At 32.3% G+C, this 22,657-nt stretch overlaps 3 protein-coding genes across 5 annotated transcripts; all 3 read left to right on the top strand.

Moving 5' to 3' along the window:
* On the top strand, positions 1-1,618 carry LOC108783091 (uncharacterized). The gene is made up of 2 exons (XM_018551552.1): positions 1-76; positions 488-1,618. Exon 2 carries the CDS (start codon positions 488-490, stop codon positions 1,364-1,366), a length of 879 nt encoding a protein of 292 aa, XP_018407054.1. The 5' UTR covers positions 1-76; the 3' UTR covers positions 1,367-1,618.
* Positions 1,619-5,447: 3,829 nt separating this feature from the next.
* Positions 5,448-7,364, top strand: SIFa (neuropeptide SIFamide). Of its 3 annotated transcripts, none has more exons than XM_018551547.1 (3): positions 5,448-5,474; positions 6,514-6,667; positions 7,090-7,362. In XM_018551547.1, exons 2-3 carry the CDS (start codon positions 6,538-6,540, stop codon positions 7,179-7,181), a joined length of 222 nt encoding a protein of 73 aa, XP_018407049.1. In that variant the 5' UTR covers positions 5,448-5,474; positions 6,514-6,537; the 3' UTR covers positions 7,182-7,362. The 3 variants fall into 3 exon arrangements, with proteins under 3 accessions (XP_018407049.1, XP_018407051.1, XP_018407050.1); XM_018551549.1 differs by lacking the exon at positions 5,448-5,474 and adding an exon at positions 6,301-6,316 and having other exon boundaries at positions 7,090-7,364; XM_018551548.1 differs by lacking the exon at positions 5,448-5,474 and adding an exon at positions 6,301-6,341 and having other exon boundaries at positions 7,090-7,364.
* A 1,773-nt stretch (positions 7,365-9,137) lies between these two features.
* On the top strand, positions 9,138-10,618 carry Eth (ecdysis triggering hormone). Its single transcript, XM_018551504.1, has 5 exons — positions 9,138-9,231; positions 9,707-9,897; positions 10,024-10,105; positions 10,180-10,276; positions 10,555-10,618. Exons 1-5 carry the CDS (start codon positions 9,138-9,140, stop codon positions 10,616-10,618), a joined length of 528 nt encoding a protein of 175 aa, XP_018407006.1.
* Positions 10,619-22,657: the final 12,039 nt, after the last annotated feature.

Below are 22,657 nucleotides of genomic sequence, written 5' to 3'. Positions count from 1 at the left end.
ATTTCTAAACATTCTAATAAAACTATTAGAGGAAGTGTTAGGAAATTAAATCATCTTTTCCGTATTATATATAAAAGTGAGTAGAGTGTGCTATTAAATTTTATACTATTTTAAAAACATTCTTTATAACAATTTGGATTTAAAAATTAAAATGAATTTATTGTCACACATAATTTAACGGTTTTTCAAAATCAACATAAGAAATTTTTAAAGTAATACGACGCTGAAATCGCATATTCAATACCCGCAATAATCATTTATTAACGTTAATTATATCAACTAAAATCTCGCAATTGTTAAGCTCATCTGTATCCTAGTTTATCCAATACACAATAGCGGCTACCGAAATCCTATTCTGGAATATATACATGCGGGAGCGCGGTCAGACTCTAGGAATTCCTCCTTAGCCATACATCCCTTCCAATAAGCCGGCATCGGAACGCGGAGCTGCATCCCCTTCAGAATATTGATTAGCCATCATTTTCAGATGACGCCTACGTTCTGTTGGATATTCCTGTTGGTGTTGGCGTTGGTGGGCCGCGCCACGAGCGTGCCAAGGCCTCTCACGGTCGACGCTTGCGCCCTACTCTGCAATCCCGGGGCAGAGACTGAATCCGAGCAAGAGAGGGATCTGATACTATTTCCCCGATATCCCAAGGTAAACTGCAGGCTCCAGTCCACCAGCGACGAGCACCAGGCGTTTGCTATTATGGGCCACTGTTTGAAACTGTGCAATTACGATCTATCAATCCCGTCGGAAGTCAACTGTTTTGCTCTGAGATCATCCCTCGAAGCAAGTATAGGATGTTATTGTGATGCTTTAACACCCTTGAGTCCGAACACTATGCGCCTTCACGAAAGTTGGCGGCTCAACTTTCTGGTAAAGGAGTTGGCGAAGGATATCATGACTACGATTCTCGATTCACCTCTTGACGTAATCATCCTATGCGAGATTCGTGACGAACTGTTCAAGGACGTCTCCATAAATTCTGGAAAATTAGAGACAGCTTGTATAGCCCGAGATAGTACTAATGTACAATCGAATGACGAACGAGTAAGACGAGATGTTGACGAGAGTGAAATAAATGATGAAACATTAATCGATGAAGAATTGAACGACGAAACTATAGGAAAATTGGATGAAGAAGCGAAGAAATATGAAAACATAGACGTATGGGATTATATAAATATAAGGAAACGCGAATCGCCACTTCCCGAAAATCTAGACTCGTCCAAAGAGAAGACTGCCGAAGCTTCCTCCCATCAGGATCAAGACAACCCAACATTAGGTGAACATAGTGAAACAAAACATAGTTGCTCAAAATCGTGCAATACCAAGCTTGATAATGATGAAGTCTGTCGATAATGATAAAATTGTGAAATGGAAAAAAGCTGAACAATTATAAAACATACATAGACAAAAATAACAGATAGGAGAGAGAGTTCGCGTGAAGAGCACAAATTTTCATATTTTGCATTAATCGTTAGCTTATAGTTAATCCATTACGTTAAAAAAGTGTTTCTCATCGTAATCAGGAAGACGTAAAATAGAAGTAATTTGAGACTATATGATTTTCCTTTCGATTTTGTTATATAAATTAATTTTTGTCCCAGCAGTTTAACGCATAACCGTAATACGTTGGAGAAATTAACAAATTATTATTTTTGGATAATTAATCATTTGTTATCTATTGTAATACATTGTTACATACGTAATTCTAAAAATTACATAATATTATTGTTAGATTGTAATAATTCAAGCGCTATAAAAAAAAAAATTCTTTTGTCATTCTACATAATATTCCATTTATAGAACTGTATCTTTTTATATTTTTAATATATGTGCATCTTTTTTATATATACTTTTATATTTTTCCGTTTTTATATATACTTATATTTTTATACATATTTATATTTATTTGCCGATTTTTACTCTCATTTTTACATAGTCTGTACAAAAAGTTTAACGAAAAATACAAAAGTAAAAAAAAATATTATGGAAGAAACTAAGAAAGTTGATGGCAAACAATTAACTGGTACGTATTAATATAAATATGTGTAAAATAATATAATTATAGAATATTAAGTTACGACAAATGATAAGATTTTTCACTTAATGTTTAATATATTATAATCGCTTTAGGCTTAAGACAGTTCTGCACAGGTCCAGTTCACACGGAATTGCATTATATTTCTATTTTGACTCAGAAAATATGACGCTGGAATTTTCGTCGATCTCACACGGTTTAATTGATACTCAATCCTTTCAAGTATTTCAGATAATATGTAATTTTCCGAAGAAATATAGTGCAATGAAACATGATTGCTACGAACATGTATAATTAAATGCATTTAATTCGATTTAACTGTTATTACAATACCTCAAAGGCAACTAGTAATGAAATATTAATAATATATTCTACGAGATATTATTATTACATTCTTATAATATCATATTGTATAATGTGTCATAGACCTGGCCTACTGAGTATAATACGTAACTTAAATAAACGAAAATATTTCTGTATATCCTTTGTTTCGTATATATTAATTATCTTATAAAAATATCCTAATAATAAATAATCTTTCGATAATTATAAATGAGAGTAGATACTTGTTCTCTAATAGATAATCTTTACCAAACAGTAAGAATCTAAATTTAATGAAGTTAATCATTTCAATACAAAAAATTTATTAATTATGTGCTTAAAATTACAATTTTTTATTAAAACAAGTTAATTATATCTATAGATATATACATCTATGTTGAGATATAATAAACATTTGATCAAAAAGCTTGCGACGTGTGAGCAGGACATCGATGTGTGATATGTGTATTATGCAATAAATTCTATTTATATGCGCGCACGATATGCACGTGCATTCTCGCGCTAATTATAGTTTACATAAAGCAATTAATTTTTATACAACGATAGAATATACAATATGTAAATAAGCAAACGAAACAAAATCCATGTCTTCCATACTTTGTAGTTAAATTACTGTTTCTTGGCAACCGCTTTATATGATATTACTTAACCGATTAGTGTATATTGATAAGGCGCAGATAATTTACTCGTTGTTTAGTGCGATAAGTCTTGGCCGGTATCAATACGTCGTCGATATACAAAAACTATTAACCTTGTAAAATAACTATTTATTTGTATTGATCGTACAGAGCGAGTAATCGACGGCGTGTTTGTTTATCGTGCCAAATTAAGAAGAAAAAGTTGTGACGCGACAATAAGACGTAGACTCTAATATGCCTATACGATGTATTTTTAATCGTATTGCGCTCTCGGTTTTCAATCGATAAATACATGTACGTTTTAACTGTGAGAACTTTATAATTCAATAGATAAACAAAAAGAACAAGAATAATGATTAAATGGATTGTTACTTGTTGAGTGTCTATGAAGAATGTTACAAATGTAATTTAATTATTATGTACATATAATAATCGTATTGAGAAATCGATCGATCATCGAGAGCGTGATTAAATTTGGCTCTAATAATTGATTATCTTACATTATAATATATATGTAATTATTTATATAATTACCTAACTGTATACATATACATATATATTAATTATATTCATATAAATATTCGTACTAGTCTATACATGTTGTACTAACATAAAAGAAAGATACAATGTCATATCAAACTTCTCTCGTATTTCTAACTACACATTTATAATTATATAATCTATAACAATCACTTTTTGTAACTAACATGTGATATAATATTATGCAAGTGAAACGTACGTGCGCGCTATTATTTAAAAAAATTTTTTAATTAAATAAAGTAACTGCTTAAAATATTCATGCATTGATTCATACAGACGGTTCAGCTCCTGTTAAAACACAAACTTTTTAATTATATTTATATTATTTATGTCAATATTGTAAAATGTATACACATATGTTGCAAAAGTTTAATGTATATTATATACTTAGCTATGTAATAATAAAAATGTTGTTTATAACAAAATTAAAAAATTCTGTTATTATTTTAGTATTATTACTTTGTTAATAAAAATTGAAGTGTCTTGTAACTAATAATATAACACATTTTTGCAACAATATTAATTTAAAAAATAATCTTTCTTAAAACATTTATAATAAAAAATTAATACATTAAAAGAGTACTGACTGCTATATTATATGCTGAAAATATAGTAAAGCCTTTTATCGACGGACGCGATGAGAGTATCATACGTAGGGAAGGCAACAGTATCTTATCTATCGATGATATACCTTACTTGTCACGAACGGTATCGACAAAATCCTAGAACTTTCAATTTAGATTACTAGCTCTGATGTTATATCAACAATAGATACAGATACTATTTTAATACCATTTATTGATAATACTTTAATTTTAAAGAAAGAATTGTATTTACCTAACTACCCATTCTACTAATCAATAATTTTTCACACTTTTTATCAAAATTATACACATACTGGTATATATATATATATATATATATATATATATATATATATATCAAGAAGATAATTTTTTAAATAATAGCACGAACAATTTGCAATTCCTTATATTTCCTTTAGCTAACATATTCACATTATATTAAATATAAATATTATAAAGACTAAAGCGTAATTTATACGCGGCGACTTTTATTTGCTAGAAGCCGCGTCTAGTGATGTCATAGCGAATTCGCTACTAAAAACTTCTAGACGCGAGTTTGCTCTTGCTAGCGTATAGTCGCGGCGAATACCGCTTTCGATGCTTGTTGCTAGCTTCTTTCTGTTCTTCCAGAACGAATTTTTAAGTTGTCGTGAAAAGACGAATTTTTTCACTCGATATGACGCTGCGATTTCAAAATTTTATTCGCTAGCAAATAAAAACCAAACGTGTAGAAGAAGCTTTCATCAGTGAATTCGCTGTCGAATTAAAAAGCTTACTTCAAACGAATAGCAGCAAAGTCGAGAAAATTCGCTGGCAAATTAATGTCACCAGACGTGGCTTCTAAAGAATAAAAGTCGCTCCGTGTAAATTACACTTAAATTAAATTACTAAAAAATTACTTTCTTAATAAGCATACTCACTGAAGAAACTGTACTTTTTATTTTTCAAAATCACATAAACAATAAAATAATAAAACTTTAATCTCTCTGTTAATAATGTACTTTAGAGTAAAGTATTTTAATATAATTATTTAAAAACGGTGTTAAATAAAAATAGATATTAATATTAATAATAACTATGATATTTTATTAAGTTTCTCCGCGATATATGATCTATGTGATACGTTCGAAACATTGTGTTATTTCCCTGCAGTAAAAGGCAATCAGGGTGGTCTTTAATCATATTACACTTTCTGATAGGTTATTATCTTTTTCACACACACTACATTCTTGGAACATAGTCTACTCTCTTATAAAAGCCGTTTCAACCACCGAAGAGGCATCAGTCGAGTACCATCTCTCAGATACATCCCGTTTATTCAGGTAAAAACATTACAATTTTAATTACAATAACTATATACAAATAAATATAAATGCAAGTCTTTTTTATTTTTACGTTATATATTTTTTCCTCTGTATATAAATTTCGTAAATACTTAAATAAATCTTTTGACATACTAAAATTTCTGATTTTTCTGATGAAAAACAATAATTTTTCAATTTTATAGAGTCATTTTACTGATGAGTCCAGTAGTGGAAGCCGGGACGAAACGCCAACTTGTATTCTTCGCAAATCTTACTTTTCATAGATTTCGACTGCTCATTACTTCAACATTACATCGTTAAAAATTTAATATATGTCTTTCAACATATTAAGATCCATAAGATGCTATAAGCATCAACAATTGTTAGATTGCTTGTCAATTTAACTATATGATATTACCGCGGTAGTTGTTTAGAGTTGCGTTGTAAGTCTGAAAAAATTTTCGGCACACGATTAAAGAGACTACATACTCGGTATATAAATTTCACACATAATTATTATAAAGCATTCTTGATCTAGCTTTAACCGATATTAAGGCTTTCTTCTTCCTAATTATTGTTTATCAATACATCGGTCTTAAAAAGATTATAATATTTGTTTATAGAGTGACTTTATGTGATATTTTTACGCACAAGTTAGTCACCGTCAGTTATTACGAATTTTGATATTCCATGATAAATCAATACCCTCTTGGACGAACTTGTGACGTTACTTGCAAATAATGTAGGTCGACTGCGTTTGATAGAGACATTTGTCTTCGAATCGTTTTCCCGAGTATAAAAGCTCACAGCTTTTGCGTCGCTTGTAACATTCAGTGACCGTATCTTCTAAGGATCACACAGTTCGTTTCGTTCTTTCAAAAAAGAGTAAATTTTTTCATATTAAAATTTATTTATTATAAACTTTTTAAAAATTTATTATTACTACATATTTCTAATTATTAAACTGATTACTTATTTATGACAATAAATAAAATAAAACAATAATTAAAAAGTGTTTTATAAATTTTCAACGAATATTCTTTACTTTTTATTTCAGACGAAAATAGATCAACGCGTCGACATGGTTTCCATTCGCCTTATCCTGGCTCTCGCTGTTATCATGGTAGCTTTCGTCATCAGTGCAAATGCTGCCTACAAAAAACCACCTTTCAACGGTAGCATATTCGGCAAACGATCTAACACTGTAACTGGTAAGCACATCTTTATAAAAAAAAAATACTTATAAAAAATTTTAATTTTATAAAGAAAAAAGGCCAATTTTAGAGCTTAAAATAAATTTATTTATGTTAAGCTTTAATATTTAACATAAATAAATAAGACCAACTCAATCTGTTAAATGGTTTACATTAGAATATCAATTAACATAATTTTATTATATAGTAATTATTATATAAAAATACTTAAATCAAATCTGTATTTCTTATGCCTCTCAAACTTTTATCTGCTATATTCTACATTCTATTTTACGTTATTTTATAATTTTTCGTTCTTAAAATATCGTTCGCTTACAAAAAACTGCAGTTTGTATAATTTTATTGCACCGATTTATATTGAAACTGATTACTTCTAATTATATCCTAAAAGATAATCAATAAATCGTTTTTCTTTTCAGATTATGAAGTTACAAGTCGCGCTCTATCAGCGATTTGCGAAGTCGCTAGTGAAACCTGCACCGCTTGGTTGTCTCATCAAGAATCCAACTGAAGATATAAAACCGACCGAGACAATCCATGATTCTCGCCGACTGATCGACCCATGAAATAACGTAACTAACCGATTCCTGTAAAGTACCTGCAATCATGCACTTGAAAGTTCGTCACATTGTCTTCTATCAATAACCGTTTCATTACGCGTCGTGTATCTAATCGTAACTTTATACATAATTACATAAACAATATTGTAATTGTAATGGTTTAAGCTTCCTCGATCTAGCTTTATTTAACAGAAGTATCCCAAATAAAGTATTATGATTTCAAGAGCTAATCAGTATTTAATTATTTTTACCTTCTATCTTCCACATTACATAAAAGGTATAAAAGTATTAACTAATCCTCGGCAGGCAACTAAAGTTTTTAAATAATAGCATCATTAATACTTCCATTGTGAATATTGGTAGCTAAATTTAAGTTGTAAAAGTAAATAAAATACAATCCAACATTTTTAAGATAATAAAAACTCATTATTTTGACAAGTATACTAAAATTTATTTATATCCAAAACGATAAAAAATTTGCTGTTTCTTAAAAACTTTTATTACTAAATATTAAAATTTATATTGCCGTCGAAGATTTAATATTATACGAAGTATAATAATTATTTATTTTTATTTTCATTTAAATTATTATAAAGTAATATCACGACAATTTTTCAAATAATTATGTGATAAAGTAATTACCGATCAGAACTCTTAAAATAGTTTAATGTTTAAAGTAATAAAGTATGTATGTATATTTAATAAAATATTTAATTTCAGTAATTCTCCAATAATTATAAGAGTTCATTGCAATTCAGTTAAATATAAATTAGAAGCGATTTAATATTGAAAGCACGTGCCATTCACCTGCCTGAATAAGGGTTATAGTCTATTGTCTACGGCTGAAAAAACATGCAATACGAAACAACTGCAAAAGTATTGACATGTATTTGATTTTATCGCTTTATAAATATATGTACAATATTTCATTTATTATATTTAAATATTCTACTTATAAGCATTTAACTGCAATAACAAAGTCGTATTGATAAAGAAATTTTGCTTTTACAATGTTATATTTTATTGTCAAGTAAGTAATGCAATAATAATCATATTTTATTCATTAAATTAATTGTACGTAAATTGTATCGTACGTTAAAATGCACAAAAATTGTTTTTCTTTTTTAGTTTGTTAAGAATTTATGTCAAATTAAAGTATGAAGTATTTCACTTGTGGACGATAAATATTCCGCTGATAAAAGCCAGCCGAGAAATTTATTCTCGGTAGTACTAAAGACGAACACATTGATGTTAATTTACAAGACGCACATGAACTAAATATTTAATTACTCTTTAATCAAGTATAAATACCCTGAGTTTGATGGAATTAAGTTCATTGTATTCAGTTTATCTTCAGGTAAGGGAATATTATTTATATAGCTCCGTAATATTAAATTAGAATAACCAATATCTTTCTCATGGTTTTCAAATAGAAAAGTAAATGTCTCTGAATATATAATATATGCCCTTTATACAGAATTTAAAAATTTAACAGTAGATATTTTTATCGCAGCTTTTCTAAAAAACTTATTTAAGAAATTATTTTTAAGGTCAAGATTGTTCGCAGCACATCTAAAAAAACTATTTAAAAAAATTATTTTTAAGGTCAAGATCATTCCACAAAGATTAATTTTCAGTGCCGTTGCTTTCTCTCTATTATGTGAAAAAATTAAGTATCTATATATAGAATTTCCAATTTCTCACTGAGGGCGTTCAATCACTCGTTGGCGATTTCGGAAATTCTTTATTTACTTCTTTTCATGCAATTGCATAGCGTCAAACATTTTCCGTAACATCCTACGAGGCATCAGTTCTATAGAATGCATTTTACTCGCACGGGTGCGCGATTGAATATTTCTGTGCGTGTTACGCGAACGAGGACAAACAGTCAGCGTGATTCAAATACGATGAGGTTTCACGACGTGCAAACTTCTCGTCGATTCTCCTTCGCCCACAATCCTCGAGCACTCCGGTCCACTCTTCGCGATAATGGAAGAAGCCGTAAGTATGCGAAAAATCGCTCAGTGTTCGCCGAATGCCCGCGAGACTCACATCCTTTCCGCGAGAATCGGCAGGTTTCTATGGCAGTCACTTCCGCGTCGACCGCGATCGAGAATGCCACGTCGATTGACACACGTTCATCTGTTAAATTAATTGTTACCGATTCTAAGGTGTTGACCTTAATCGGTGTGATGTGCAAAGAGTGAAGTTGCTCTTGAAAACTGAACTGCGTTTGATTCATTACAGGCACTGAACGGTTACTTTTTCGAAATAATGCTGCCGAGGGTGTGCGCTCCACGAATCGGAAGAATATTTTTTAATGGTAAATTAAACACACACAATATATTTACATGCTGTAGAAATTTACAAAGATAATGTATGTTTAGTGCTCGTCTAATTATAATACGGCTAAAGAATAATGCCTTTCTTATTTAAATATTAAAATGTTCATTATTTTTTGTGCATGAATATTCAGCTTTTCTCATTGGAGCTGTCATGTTGTTAATATGTCAAAATATCACAATTGCTGACGAAGTACCGGCATTCTTCTTGAAAATCGCAAAAATCCCTACTCTGCCTAGAGTTGGTCGAAGCGGAAGGTTCGAAGATTTTTTTTATAAAGCTGAGAAACATATTCCTCGAATTGGTAGAAGCAGTCAATACAAGGTATTTAATTATTGAAACTAATTATTGTAATCTTTGTTGTATTATTGTATACTTTTGAGATTTTATTTATGTAATGATTGTTACATAATAATTATACAAAATAATCCCTGAATTGCATTTTTTAAGTCAACCAACCCCTTATTGCTGCAAGACGAACAAGAAACTTACTCTGATTTAACTAAAAGGCGTATAGATTATCCTTCAAAAGGTCAGACATTCATTGATATATTTTTTCGTATTATATCTGACTGCATAATTCTATGCCTTATTTTTTCTTGTTAGTTGAAGAATGGACTTGGCAGAATTTTCCTCTAGCAATCGAAGGTCCAAAGGAATTATGGCGAGCATTAGCTGGATATTCAAGGGACGGTAGCGATGAGTAAGTTTTACTCATACAAAACCAGATTGTGGAAAAAATATTTAATTTACTAATTGATATAATTTTAATACTTAAAAATAATAGAATTTATTAGAATATACAATATATGTGTGTGTATGTATGTGTATATTATATATTCATATAATTATTCATTGGAAATTGTTCGAAACACGCTCTTATAAATTATTGAGTTTTATGCAATAATCTTAGCACTTTTGTAACAACGGATATTATATGTATATCGATGATTAAAAAAATAATTATTTAATTAATTTAAGTATCGAAAATGAAGTCTGGCAGAGGAAGAAAAGGACTGGATCAGCAACCGCACAAGAAAAATAGCAAAAACTCAGAAATGATTTGTCGCTTTAGAGAAGTTAAATAATATACGGCTTTTGTTATTATATGGTGATGGGAAATGATTAAAAATAATAAATGCGTATAATATTATATAAGTAGATTCATCCTCTTCAATTTTTTTTGCACCAAATAGAGATTTTAACAAATAATCAATATTTTAAATTATATATTATTATAATTGTAAGAAGTTTTTGTTTTAAATGACAATATTGTACAATGTATTATTAAAATTTGACAATTTGTCAGAAATATACTAATTGTTAGAATGCAGATTAATAATATTGTATATTTCATAATCAAATAATTTTATCGATCGTTCTTCAATGTGCAAATATTTACCTGAAAATAAAATCTAGAAAATTTTATTTCTCTTTTTTTTGCTCCGTTTGTACTCCGAATAAAAAATTTAACGAATATAAATTTTCATTGTAATTAATTCTATAGTAAACGTTATGTTCCATACATTAATTTTTGCATTACTAGTATATTATTATATATCATAAGTACGAAAAGACAGTTTACTTTAGATATATATTTTGTTTAATTAATAAAATCCTTGCCACATTTAGGTTAAGATTTTTACTTATTATAATTAATTATAAACATAATACTATTAACGAGGAAGTAATAAAATGATATTAATTAATTATAAAAAAATAAAGAAAAAGTATTCTCGAGCCTAATACAATAATATATATACTCACATCAAAATTATAGACTAAGACAGAAACAGGTTGCAAAAATTGAAGAGAAAATTTTTTGCCATTTCCTTCTTCTGTATGTATTTTGTTTAATCTGATACACTATGTTTTTACGGGCGTTTGCAATTTGACTTGGAAAATTGCCGAACCGATACTTATAAGGGATCAACTTTTTCGATACATGGCAACTTGCGCGACAGTTGTTCGCTGAAATTGCATATGTGAATCCCCTTATCTTTTCGCGTCAGTTGTGCGACAAATAACAATATTCTATAACATTACCAAAGACGTACGTGGACAAAACAACTAAGGATCGACGTAATATGAAGGCTGTGTTCCATTTAATTTAAGAAGTGGTCACAACACTCGGGGAAATATTTTATCCTTGTTATCAAATATTATACAAAGACAAATGATGCTCGCGAGCGTTATAAGAGTCAAATGGTACGCACCCTTAGAGAAAAGCACAGCTGTTTAGAGAGAGAGAGAGAGAGAGAGAGAGAGAGACATATATAAATGCACATTTCTCTATAAATAACTTCAAGACGCACAGCACGTAACACCGCGAGGCATCGTTTAATAAGATGAGTACGAGATGTTGATGAGCGATATGTAACGACAGATACTGATAAATAGGAAAGTGGTAAACAATATTCATAGACAAAATATAGTTTTCGTTTATATAATAAATGTGTGGTGACGTCCGGTTATCATGATCGTGAGCATCGTTCCTTATTAGATAGCTTAAGCCTTGTACGAGGTGAAAACGGTTATCATTAACGAGAGAGCAAAATCTTATGGGCATGTAATCATTTCTCAGATATAAAATATATTCAAACGTAGATGGACTGGATAAGAAATCGTTTAGTATCGGCAAAGAGTGCACGAGTTTTAGATGGAACTTATTGATTAGCTTCAATGCACAACTATATGCACAACATATGCACGTCAACCTGTATATTCATGGATAGTCTGGAAAGTAATAAATCTATGGTCTCCGATTTTCTTCTGTGTTACGTATATAGTTCTATTCCGTACGTAATATATTCACAGAATATAATTGCGTATATAAAAACAAATTATAAAAATAAAAATTATATAAAATAATTTAATAATTTACGTCATTAAAAAATATAAAAAGTTATCGAATGTTTTAATGGTGTTTTTAGAAAATACATATTAAAAGCAATTGTTTACACGATTTACTTTTTATTATAAACGCAAACATAAATAAAAATTATAAAATGTTTAATTAAAGACTCCCACGAGATTTTAAACTTTTGGTAAATATTTTTATTGAAATTAACCTTGTATAGTGCTTAAATTTTTTTGGCTATCTAATTGCAACTTGTCGATCAATTTAAAATTCCGAGAAACGAATATAAACCGTTAATTGCAACTTGTCAATCAATCAGGAGACACGATAATGTGTCGGATGTCAAGTTAACCAATTAGCTTAAAATTACAGACATCGAGTATAATATATTGAGGTGAAATCGAGTCCACGAAATGCAGGACGAAATGCAGAACAGATTGCATACATAATTTTTGATTACAGATAGAACAAATTTTATTTGATCTTAACTTATTTTAAATCGTTAAATAATAATTTGTGGTTGTTTCAATAAAAAAAATAATTTTGTTTGTTTTTCTTTAAATATATATTTTTTAAATATATTTTTAACAAAGATATATTTCTAATAGCGTTTTCTCTTTGGTTGCACTATCGGTCACCAGAACAACACTCAGACAGTGCAGTGTGTTTCCTTGGTTGGTAGTAGGCAAACTCATTCAGTGTAACGTGGCTATAGTGTAGTGCAAATTTTATGCACGAAGTGGGATTTTATACGATCTTAAAAGAATGGTTTAAAATTTGAAAATGGAATTCAACAGGCAGCAATGGGATTAAACACGATAGCATGAAGTAGTGTATACCATGGTGTATGTACACTAGTGTATAGTGCAGCACTGGTGCAGCACTTACACGCAATTGGTGTAGTGCAAGGTTACACTCAGTGTATCCCAAGAGAAAACGCTATATTAATACTAGCGAATGCCATCTGACGTTTAAAACGTAAATCAGACAACGTTTCTAAAGACGATGATGATGATGACATATCTTATTGTCAAAATTTGACAGTTCGGACTTTGTATTTTCATTCGTAAGATATATAGGCCAAAGAAACAGTTTTATTATATAATTTAAAATTTTGAATAAATTGAGAATACTGAATTAATCGATTAATTCAGTCGTTCATTGTGAGATCTGATAATCTCGAGCGCTCGGAAACTCATCGACTCGCATAAAGAATATGGTGCGGTCCCGCTTCGCATTCATTGTACACAACACAGAATGGAATCAATATGCATAACACAAAACAAATTTAAAGATAGTAGTTATATGTTACCCATTGAAATATTTGTGCCTACATAGTTCTCTACATATTGTGAGGCGCCAGTAAACAGGTTCCATTTGAAACACTAGCATGTCTATTCTTATATATCTGTCACATTTCACTGTCGATAAAGTCTCTTGCAATTCTTTATCATATAAAGATCAATTGCCTTATTTTCAAGTCAAAAGAACTTCTATTGAAACATTTCTTTTTAGCGCATTCTGTGTTAATTTAAAAAATTATTTTACTTTGATATATATTAAGTTTATCACATAAAATTTAATGTTCATATCTTTTTAACTTTTATATTTATGTCTTAGCAATTATTTATTCCAAGCAGAACATAAGTCACTATGATATTAAAATGTAATGTCAAAATGATTCCAAATTTATTACTTAAAGTTATTTTTCGATCAATAACGATTTATTTTAATGTCAATTTGATGTTATCGGGGCTAGTTGTTCTGCTTGGATATCTTTCTCATTTTGTAATTAGAAAAAAATAGAATAGATAATAATATCATAAGATACTAATATAAATGTAAGCAATGTAATTATCCGTTCAATTTTACAATATATGAAAATATTTTTTTATTTTAAAATAAAATATCGATGCAGAAACTCAACGGAATGATGGAGTGTCCCTATTAGAGCTCAAGATGTCGCCAGTTAGACCATTTGATGGATGTACATGCCTGAAAGAGGCATCACTAGATAGCGCCATCGATCCATTGAACACGATATTCTCTGTGCCATTGCCTGTACCCTGTAACAATAAATTGTTGTAATTACAATAATTCTTGCCTTTAAAGCGATGCTTTGTGTTTAAGTCTCGTCGCCGCAACCAGTAATTTTAATTCATTATGCTGTAACCGCGAAACGATTCACTCTCTTACCATGATGACCTAAATCCCAACATGGGTAGGAGGGTGATTATTGGAAAGAATCTTTCTTTTTCTTCCGCCATATTTCTCATAACTTATTTCTATTACACACATATCTGTATATTCAATAATTAAAATATATTTTTACATTCACATAGACTCTTTTATATTTGCGTTGCATAAATCAACTTCTATAGATCAATGAATTAAGAAAAGTTTTGAATACATGGGATATAAGTATATCTTATAGCTTCACTTTTTTAGTTAAATATAACTAAACTAAGCATATGTATAGTTCTGTTTACTTTTTAAGATAAGTATAGCTTTTAGCTACAATGGTTTTATGATTTAATACAAGTATAGGTTCGTTTATCTCTATAACAGGTAATACCTACTAGTTACTCAGTTATTCAGAAGATGCAGATTATCTTCAATATATATCAATATAATTTCATTTTGATAAAAGTTTTATCAACTTATAATAATTTGTACATATAATAAACATTGCATTTTCCAGATTAACAGCGGTAATAAATAAAAGATGCTGAAACAATTAATTTCTGAACGTATAGTGACCTTTGAAATAACATTTTCCACTAAGTACATGATGAAGTAAGTATTACCCAATAGTAATAATTACTTTATAATGGATATATAATTTTCAGAGTAACTCCCTCTCGATCGAATTGCAATTAAATTGCGCATCCATATTCTTTAGAACTGTTCCCATACATTGGCGTGGACTTTCTAAATAATTATTATATGCATTATTTAAATCAGATGATTCCTCATATATTATTGCGCGCCGAATCACCTATACTCGTGAGATGAAGCATGATCCCTTCGGCGGAACATCCTCATGCGTTTCCGATTTTTCGCTGGCATTTTTTTTTTTGCATAATAATCATGCGCGATGCATAATTCGCACGTGCACGAAACGTTATTTTCTCCGCCGCTTTCGTTGGCCACGTGCGATTTCCGTGCAGCAATTTTTCCGCAGTCGATTTCCCCTGCGGCGCGGCGGCGTGCTAACTTGTGCGCGAGGGGCGCTTTTTTAGCAGGATCACATCTTAAGGATACCAACACCGTCACGTCGATGAGTATGTACATCGTGCGCGACGCGGATCGGCCGGGTTCGCACGTAGCAATTTACGGAAACCGCACGTAACGCGCGCTCCGTGCCGTCCCGAACCAACACAAGCGAACGTTTCCATAGAATGTTACGTAACGGATCGATGCTAGATCGACAGCTGAAGTAACTGTATTTTCGAAGAAGCAACCATCAAAGCGAAATCGCCAAGCAAAACTTATATTAGCCTAGGTGCGCAGCCGCCATGCTTTGCAGGGGTGATAAGAGATGTGAGGTATTGGTAGTTTTCATAGAATTCTCATATCGTGAAAATCTACAATATGACCACAATACGAACCTCACCGAGATAAATATTTTCGATAAATTCCGATCAGTCAATTTACTAATAATTCTATTTTGTTAAAAATGCATAGTTTTGTATTTCTGTTTTCTTTATTTTTCTTATTAACAATGTCTCATGACATGTTTCATCTATTTTGATCAATACTATTGAACGTGTTTTAGATCCAGTTCTGCAACCGATAATTTACATATATCTTCATTATTATAATATAGTATAAACGCATCGCATCGTTAATATGTGCACCATTTAATCGTATCTTTTTGCGAAATAAAAAATATCACGCGGTAGTTTTCATGCAAGTCACCGTCGACTTTAGCCCGATCAGCAGTCTGTACAATGTTGCGTGAGTAGGTATTTTCCCAGTCGTATTTAGTAATCTATTCAAATGACCGATTATTACATTTCGGCCTTGATGTTTTGCACCGTTCGGGAATGAAAATGACACGTTAAAAGCACAATCGTTATAGGTGGCGAGCGAATGTTGCAGCTACTCTCTCATTCCCGCCAATTGTAGATATTTATAAAAACAATGTATCGTTGCAAAACATAAAATGTTAATACCAAAGGAGCAGTATTTTTAATCAGCAGAAATAAAGCTAATTTACTTATTGTAATACAATTTATATACAATTATTAAAGATTATTTATTAATAGCTTGCAATAAATAAACGAACTAATATACCAATAATGATTATAATATTACTTTTAAAATAAGTATAAACGGCAGATCAGTGTATTAAATAATTAAATGAAATATGATAAATAGATTTACGCAGTAATGGATTGCCTTATCTTATAATATTGTAATAAAAATCTTTAAACGGAAAGAATGGTTTTGCTGAAGTATTTGAAAAAATTTAGCTATAAGATACAGATCTGAAAATAAATTTGGTTAAATTATCCAAATAGTTATACAGAACACTGCAGCTGATTGCTAAAATATCAAAATTCATTAGCAGCATTACTTATCATGCTTGAGTTTTTAACAGAATTATTTTCGGATTTGTATCTACTTAATTTTTCTACCTAAATTTTTAGATAGCAGTTTAACAAAATCTTTTCTTTTCTCCCCTGCATTAATATAATGATGTAAATACCAAATCCCGACAACCGGCTGTCTTTGAAAGGAACATTGTAGGACGGATAGAAACGTATGTAGAAAAATAATGTTTGTCGCAGAGAGAAGCGAGCACAGGCGGAAAAACGAAGCGGAGCAAGGGGCGAAGTTAGCAGGAAGGTCTTCGAGGCGGAAGTTGCATGGCCAGCGCGAACAATGCGTGTCCCGCGAACGGTCGTTTAATAACCCTGATTTGCCGTTTATACGGGAGGTCATGGAGGAGGTGGAGGTGGGCCACGAGAGACACGGTGAAGAGAGAGAGGTGGCGGAAAGTGCTGATGATGGGACGAGAGGGTGAGCATCGGGATCGCGCGCAACAACCGTACATAATCACGTAATGCGGTTATCATGCCAATTGCGTAAATATTTGAGTCAATTTGTGGCATGCAACGGATTCGCTCTCCTCAACCCATGGCTTTATGAGAGAAAGAGAGAAAGAGAGAGAGAGAGAGAGAGAAGGGAGAAAGAGACCACCGTCCGATCAGGGCGACCTATTACAACCAACTTGTTGGTGTTTGCCGACCCGCGGGTTTCCGTCTCTTTTTCTCTTTATCTTTGTATTTTACCTTATTCTCTATTTCCTTCCCGTTTCTTCCATCTTGTCCATCCGGATGCCGACGGAGGAACAAAGAAAAAGACTGCCACGTGCAGAAACCGCGGCGACACGGCGGAAACGTTCTGCTTTGCAGTAACTTCTGATCATAGCACTTTTAGTAACCATTCGTTGTATCTACTAAAAGTGGATGTCAGTTTATTAGGTATGTAATTCGAGTTGGCGAAGTGATGAAAACTCTAATTAAAAAAAAATACTAACAATAAGTCTCCTGCAATTTAATATCTCTATACGAATAAACAGAACAGAAACTCTATACGAACAAACAGGAAGATCTTCAGGTCTATCCATTGTTACATATCGTGTAGAAAATATCAACTTTAAAATTTATAAGTCTTAACTTTTTTCAAATAAAAAACAATTTTATTTCCGCTGAAACCCTAGAATTGCAGAATTCAAGAAAACTACAAGAAAAGGAGGAAAAGGATGGGAGAGAGACTGGCGCCTCTTCTAAAGCACATAATCGTCCTATGTAGTCGTGTGTTGCCAGCCAGGACCCAGTTCCTGGTACTTGGCTTCGACCGTAGACTCGGGCTTCCACTCCTGCGTGTATCCGTTTGTCCGTTCCTCCGTCCGCGTGCCGCCCTCTCATCCACGCAGGTAGAACAGACGGGCAGCCGCGGATCAATTAGTGCACGAGTGTGGACCTCGTAAACCTGCAGGACCTGCCGACTTCCTCTCGGATAGACTTCTATGAAAGTCGAGCTGATCTAACCGCACGACATGATCCTCGACTTATAATTGTCTATGCGTCAAGATAAAAGATAATTATCCGGAACTAGCTTCCGTGATAATTCGATCGATTAATCACTATAGGATACAGAAAAATGATAAAATGCCAAGGCGCTCTAAAATAAATTAAATAAAAATGTCTGACATAATTTTAGATTCAAAAAACTATAAATTTCATTAAAGTGTCATTACATTTCAATCTTTTTATATACATGTATATATATGTAATTTAACTTTACTGAAAGATCAAAAGTAGAAATGAAGAGACTGAGACATGCGTAACATCAACATTTCAAGGATCTTAGAAATATGTGTTCGAACAATTCTCTCAACTTTTAGCCGGCTCATCGATCGGTTCTAACAATAGAGATGCGTAAGGAAGGTCGGAAGGTCGCCGTTTCGTATACAAGGCGTCATTCGCGACAATCATTGTGCGTCTCGGCTGTTGTCTTCCCATCGGCGTAACGCGTCCAGAAGCGTGTGAAGAGATGGTGCGAGAATAGGGAGCAGAAAAAGTGGCGAGAAGTTGAGAGGAGCAGGAACAGAGGCGCCTTGTCATGCCGTGTAATGACGGCGGAGATGTGCGACGTCCTGTTGGAAGAGAAAGAGAGAGTATGAGAGAAAGGGGGAGGGACAGAAATGAGGATGAGAGAACGGAAAAAAGGAAAAGAAGCAATCACCATCCTTTATCCACCTCGCCGAGATAAAGCCTTCTCAGTTAGTTGCAACGGAGTCGAAAGATATCCCTGCTACTGTTGGTATGGTCGATCTTGTTCTCTCATTGTCCGAGTACTTGTGTCGTTTAAACTTTTATTGAAACGTGAATGTCCTCTTTCTTATATGGTATTGATATTTAAATGTTACACAATAAAACCGGTGATAATCAAATAATATTATAGATATTTATATTCTAAACGTACGTGATTTATTATAGTAACTTTACATTTACAACATTTAGATACGCTGCAGGCCTTTCATAAATATAAAAATATGTAATATTTCTCAAAATAGTAAAAGACATAAATTTTATAAGATGAACATTTACTTAGAATAATATAATATTTTTATTAATATATCCTCACAATTTTCGTAAATGATTAAAAGAACGTTGAAAATGTTCTGTTCCTTCAATTTTCTTGCTTTTTCTTTGCACCTGTTCTTTTAACTTTAGAGATGGCCTTGAAAATGAGTAGCATCAAAAGGACGCTACCGTACTGATATTATCAAGCGCTGGCAATTAATCGTCCCGTGAAAAACATGAATGGAAGAAAGCAACGCGGCGCCTGACTCGGCGCATTAGTCGTCGACAGGAAACGGCTCCGAAGATGACGTTTCCTTCGAGGGGAAAAAAAAGGAAGAATCTTCGAAAGTCAGTCCCTTTTCTCAAGAGTGATTATTTCGAAGAGGGCGGTGGGCAATTTAGCGTTGGGATCCTCTTAGAGTTTACTGTCGATTTATGCCATCAATTTCAGATTTTCAGTCAGAAAGTTCATCTCTCTTCGGATTCAATTTAAATCACTACGCAGAAAGTTCAATTTTTAGTTACAAATATTATTGTTATGTTTAAATTATAAAGATAAATTTATGATTTAATTATATACAGGTCATGAATGTTCTTTTTGTTTCATTACTTCAGTTTTTCTGAGATAATAAATCGTCTTTGCCTAGGAAGAAATCATAAAACGCCAAATCATCTGTATTTTCTAAACACAAGACATTATCGTTAAAATAATCGCTCTATTGATCGATTCATAAATTTTTTGGAGAACGGAGCGGTAGCTGAACTAATCTCTTAATATCGTTGACTGTTTGGTTTGGGAGGTAGTGTCGTAATTTCCTGAAGCACGTCTGGGTGTCAAATCGCACATTTCTGTGATGTTTCTTTAAAAAAAGAAAAAAAAACCGTCGTCTTACGAAATTTATGCTTGGCCCAAATCGATAAAACTTTACATTAACGAGGCCGTTGAATCGGTTTTCATTGCTGTGGCGAAAGAAACTATCGGCTGCGCCTTTTTCTCCCGTTTCTCGTGAGAAGTGGCACTAAGTCTCCGCGAAAGACCCGCCCAAAAAGAAATGAAGAGATTGTAGACCTCGAGAGTACTATCTTCACGCCAACGGTAGGTTTTTTTCAGCTAAACGGATATTAAAGAGAAAAATTTGATTACTTTAAAGTACTTTGCTAAATAAGCAAATCTTATAAGTGATAGATGCGATTGCTGAATCATAAAATTAAACTCTTTTACATGTGTTGTATTAATATAAAAAATATTACTAAACATCTCCAAAATATTCAACTTATTATGATATTGGATGTAAGAGTAGAGTGCAAGTGTTTAGTTACATATAGTTATATAGAAAACGATTATTTATAACTTATTGAAAAAGATTAAAATAAGAAAAAAATACCATGGCCCCTATTATATACAGAACTACTAATCGAAACGTACTTAAAATAGCGATAGAAAGCAATCGATGCAAAAGAGGTGACTGAGCCCACACAGGTACACGAACCACTCGATAAACAACTTCCCCTTGGTCAGCGTACAAGACATAGGCATAGGCGTTAAATGAAATTAGCACGGCATTTAGTTAAGTTAGTCGGTCCGTTTAGCCGATCCTTCGGGTTATAAATTATTCTGGAATGACTTGCACCGAAGCGGATAGGTGAGGAAAAAGAAAGAGAGAGAGAGAGAGAGAGAGACTCTGCAAACGAGTGCCAAACGGGAGAGAAAAAGACAACACGGGCGAAGACAGTAAACCAATGCGAAACTATATATTAAGAAAGATAATTTGTTTCGCTGGCGCGATATTTTTATTAACATAGTGTCCGATACTTTGGCCGGCCGGTTTCGAGATACGTATTTTAACGCCAACACAAGACACGTATATCGTTTCATAAAGCCGAACATATTTATTTTAACGTATTTTAAATGTATGTCGAAACAGAGAGATAATAAATATTGATCGACTTGAAATTAAAATGTTTGATTGTGTTTGCATGCGTCTCGTAAAAGTACATATTAAACTTGGAGTTTTATTTGTTAACTTTTGCGAAAATATGATCTTAAATAATCGTAAAATCGCGACTATGGCTCAAAGGAATGAAAAAAGACGAACGACGATCGTTGAGGAGGAGTGAAACGTTGGCGCCTGGCGCTCGGAAGAGGAAACAAGGTGCAACATTTCATATAAGGTAAAGTAGGGCTATGAAAATTAAGCTAGTTTGTAATACTTGGCTACTTTCGAAATAAATGGACTGTGACCAAAAAATTTCAATCCAGTAAAATGTTGAATAACGATATTAATAATTATGATACGGTATCAATCGTTGTTGTGTCAACAGTTCTTTATGAAATAAATTGCCTCCAAAGTTATATACTTAAACTGTTAGGCTGTAAATTACAAGATGTTATTATCTTATTACAATTTCTATGGTAGAAATGTATTTCCTTGTAAATATTTGTACTGTTATTGTGATGGAGATGTGCGACAACGATTCTATTGTTTTTGCGCATTAAAGATATTTTAAAAATAAAGAGAAGAACATTAAGAAACTCTCAAAAAGTGACTATTTTATCAATAAAATCATTTCATCACATGAATGAATTAGTTACATAATATTTTAGAACGTTTATTGAAAATTACGTGTACTAGAGAGAGAGAGAAGTTACAATATTAATAAATTTATTATAAAAATATCTTGAGTGATTAAAACTGTATTAAAGTGTACGATATTCGCAAGTATCTCTCTTCGTATGTCCTACCTGACAGCGTTTTGGTATCTTCTATTCGGTAAAGACGATTCATCTTTGCCGAACAAGCGTAACGAAGCCGCGTGGACAGCGGCATGGAGCGAGCTCCAACACGGGATATCACCGGTTCAGAAACCTCGAAAGCAATTATAACCGAATCCCTAAATACCCATCACCAAGCTACACGGGGTCTTTGTCTCGCGGTACCTGTAAGCCGGCTTGTTTCACAAACGAGAATACGTCGGACTACAAAGATAGGCCGCCGCGAAGAATCAGAGACCGGTTGACCCGCGCAGTGGTGGTTTAGATCTCGTCAAGGGTGGCCCCGGATCGTAAGAGCCATGGAAAGGGCAAGAGAGACACGTTTTTTTGCATTAAATATTTATACATTTT

The sequence above is a fragment of the Cyphomyrmex costatus genome, unplaced genomic scaffold (genome assembly GCF_001594065.2).
Source record: "Cyphomyrmex costatus isolate MS0001 unplaced genomic scaffold, Ccosl1.0 scaffold141, whole genome shotgun sequence".
NCBI classification, from domain to species: domain Eukaryota; kingdom Metazoa; phylum Arthropoda; class Insecta; order Hymenoptera; family Formicidae; genus Cyphomyrmex; species Cyphomyrmex costatus.
Note: the sequence above shows the minus strand (reverse complement) of the source record. Positions and strands in the feature narration are given on the sequence as shown.

Bases quoted from the DNA above. Each gene is read 5' to 3' on its own strand.
- LOC108783091 (XM_018551552.1), top strand. From the start codon at position 488: ATGACGCCTACGTTCTGTTGGATATTCCTGTTGGTGTTGGCGTTGGTG.
- SIFa (XM_018551549.1), top strand. From the start codon at position 6,538: ATGGTTTCCATTCGCCTTATCCTGGCTCTCGCTGTTATCATGGTAGCT. The intron at 6,668-7,089 runs GTAAGCACATCT...TTTTCTTTTCAG, and splicing joins ACGATCTAACACTGTAACTG to ATTATGAAGTTACAAGTCGC.
- Eth (XM_018551504.1), top strand. From the start codon at position 9,138: ATGAGGTTTCACGACGTGCAAACTTCTCGTCGATTCTCCTTCGCCCAC. The intron at 9,898-10,023 runs GTATTTAATTAT...GCATTTTTTAAG, and splicing joins GTAGAAGCAGTCAATACAAG to TCAACCAACCCCTTATTGCT. The intron at 10,106-10,179 runs GTCAGACATTCA...TTTTCTTGTTAG, and splicing joins TATAGATTATCCTTCAAAAG to TTGAAGAATGGACTTGGCAG.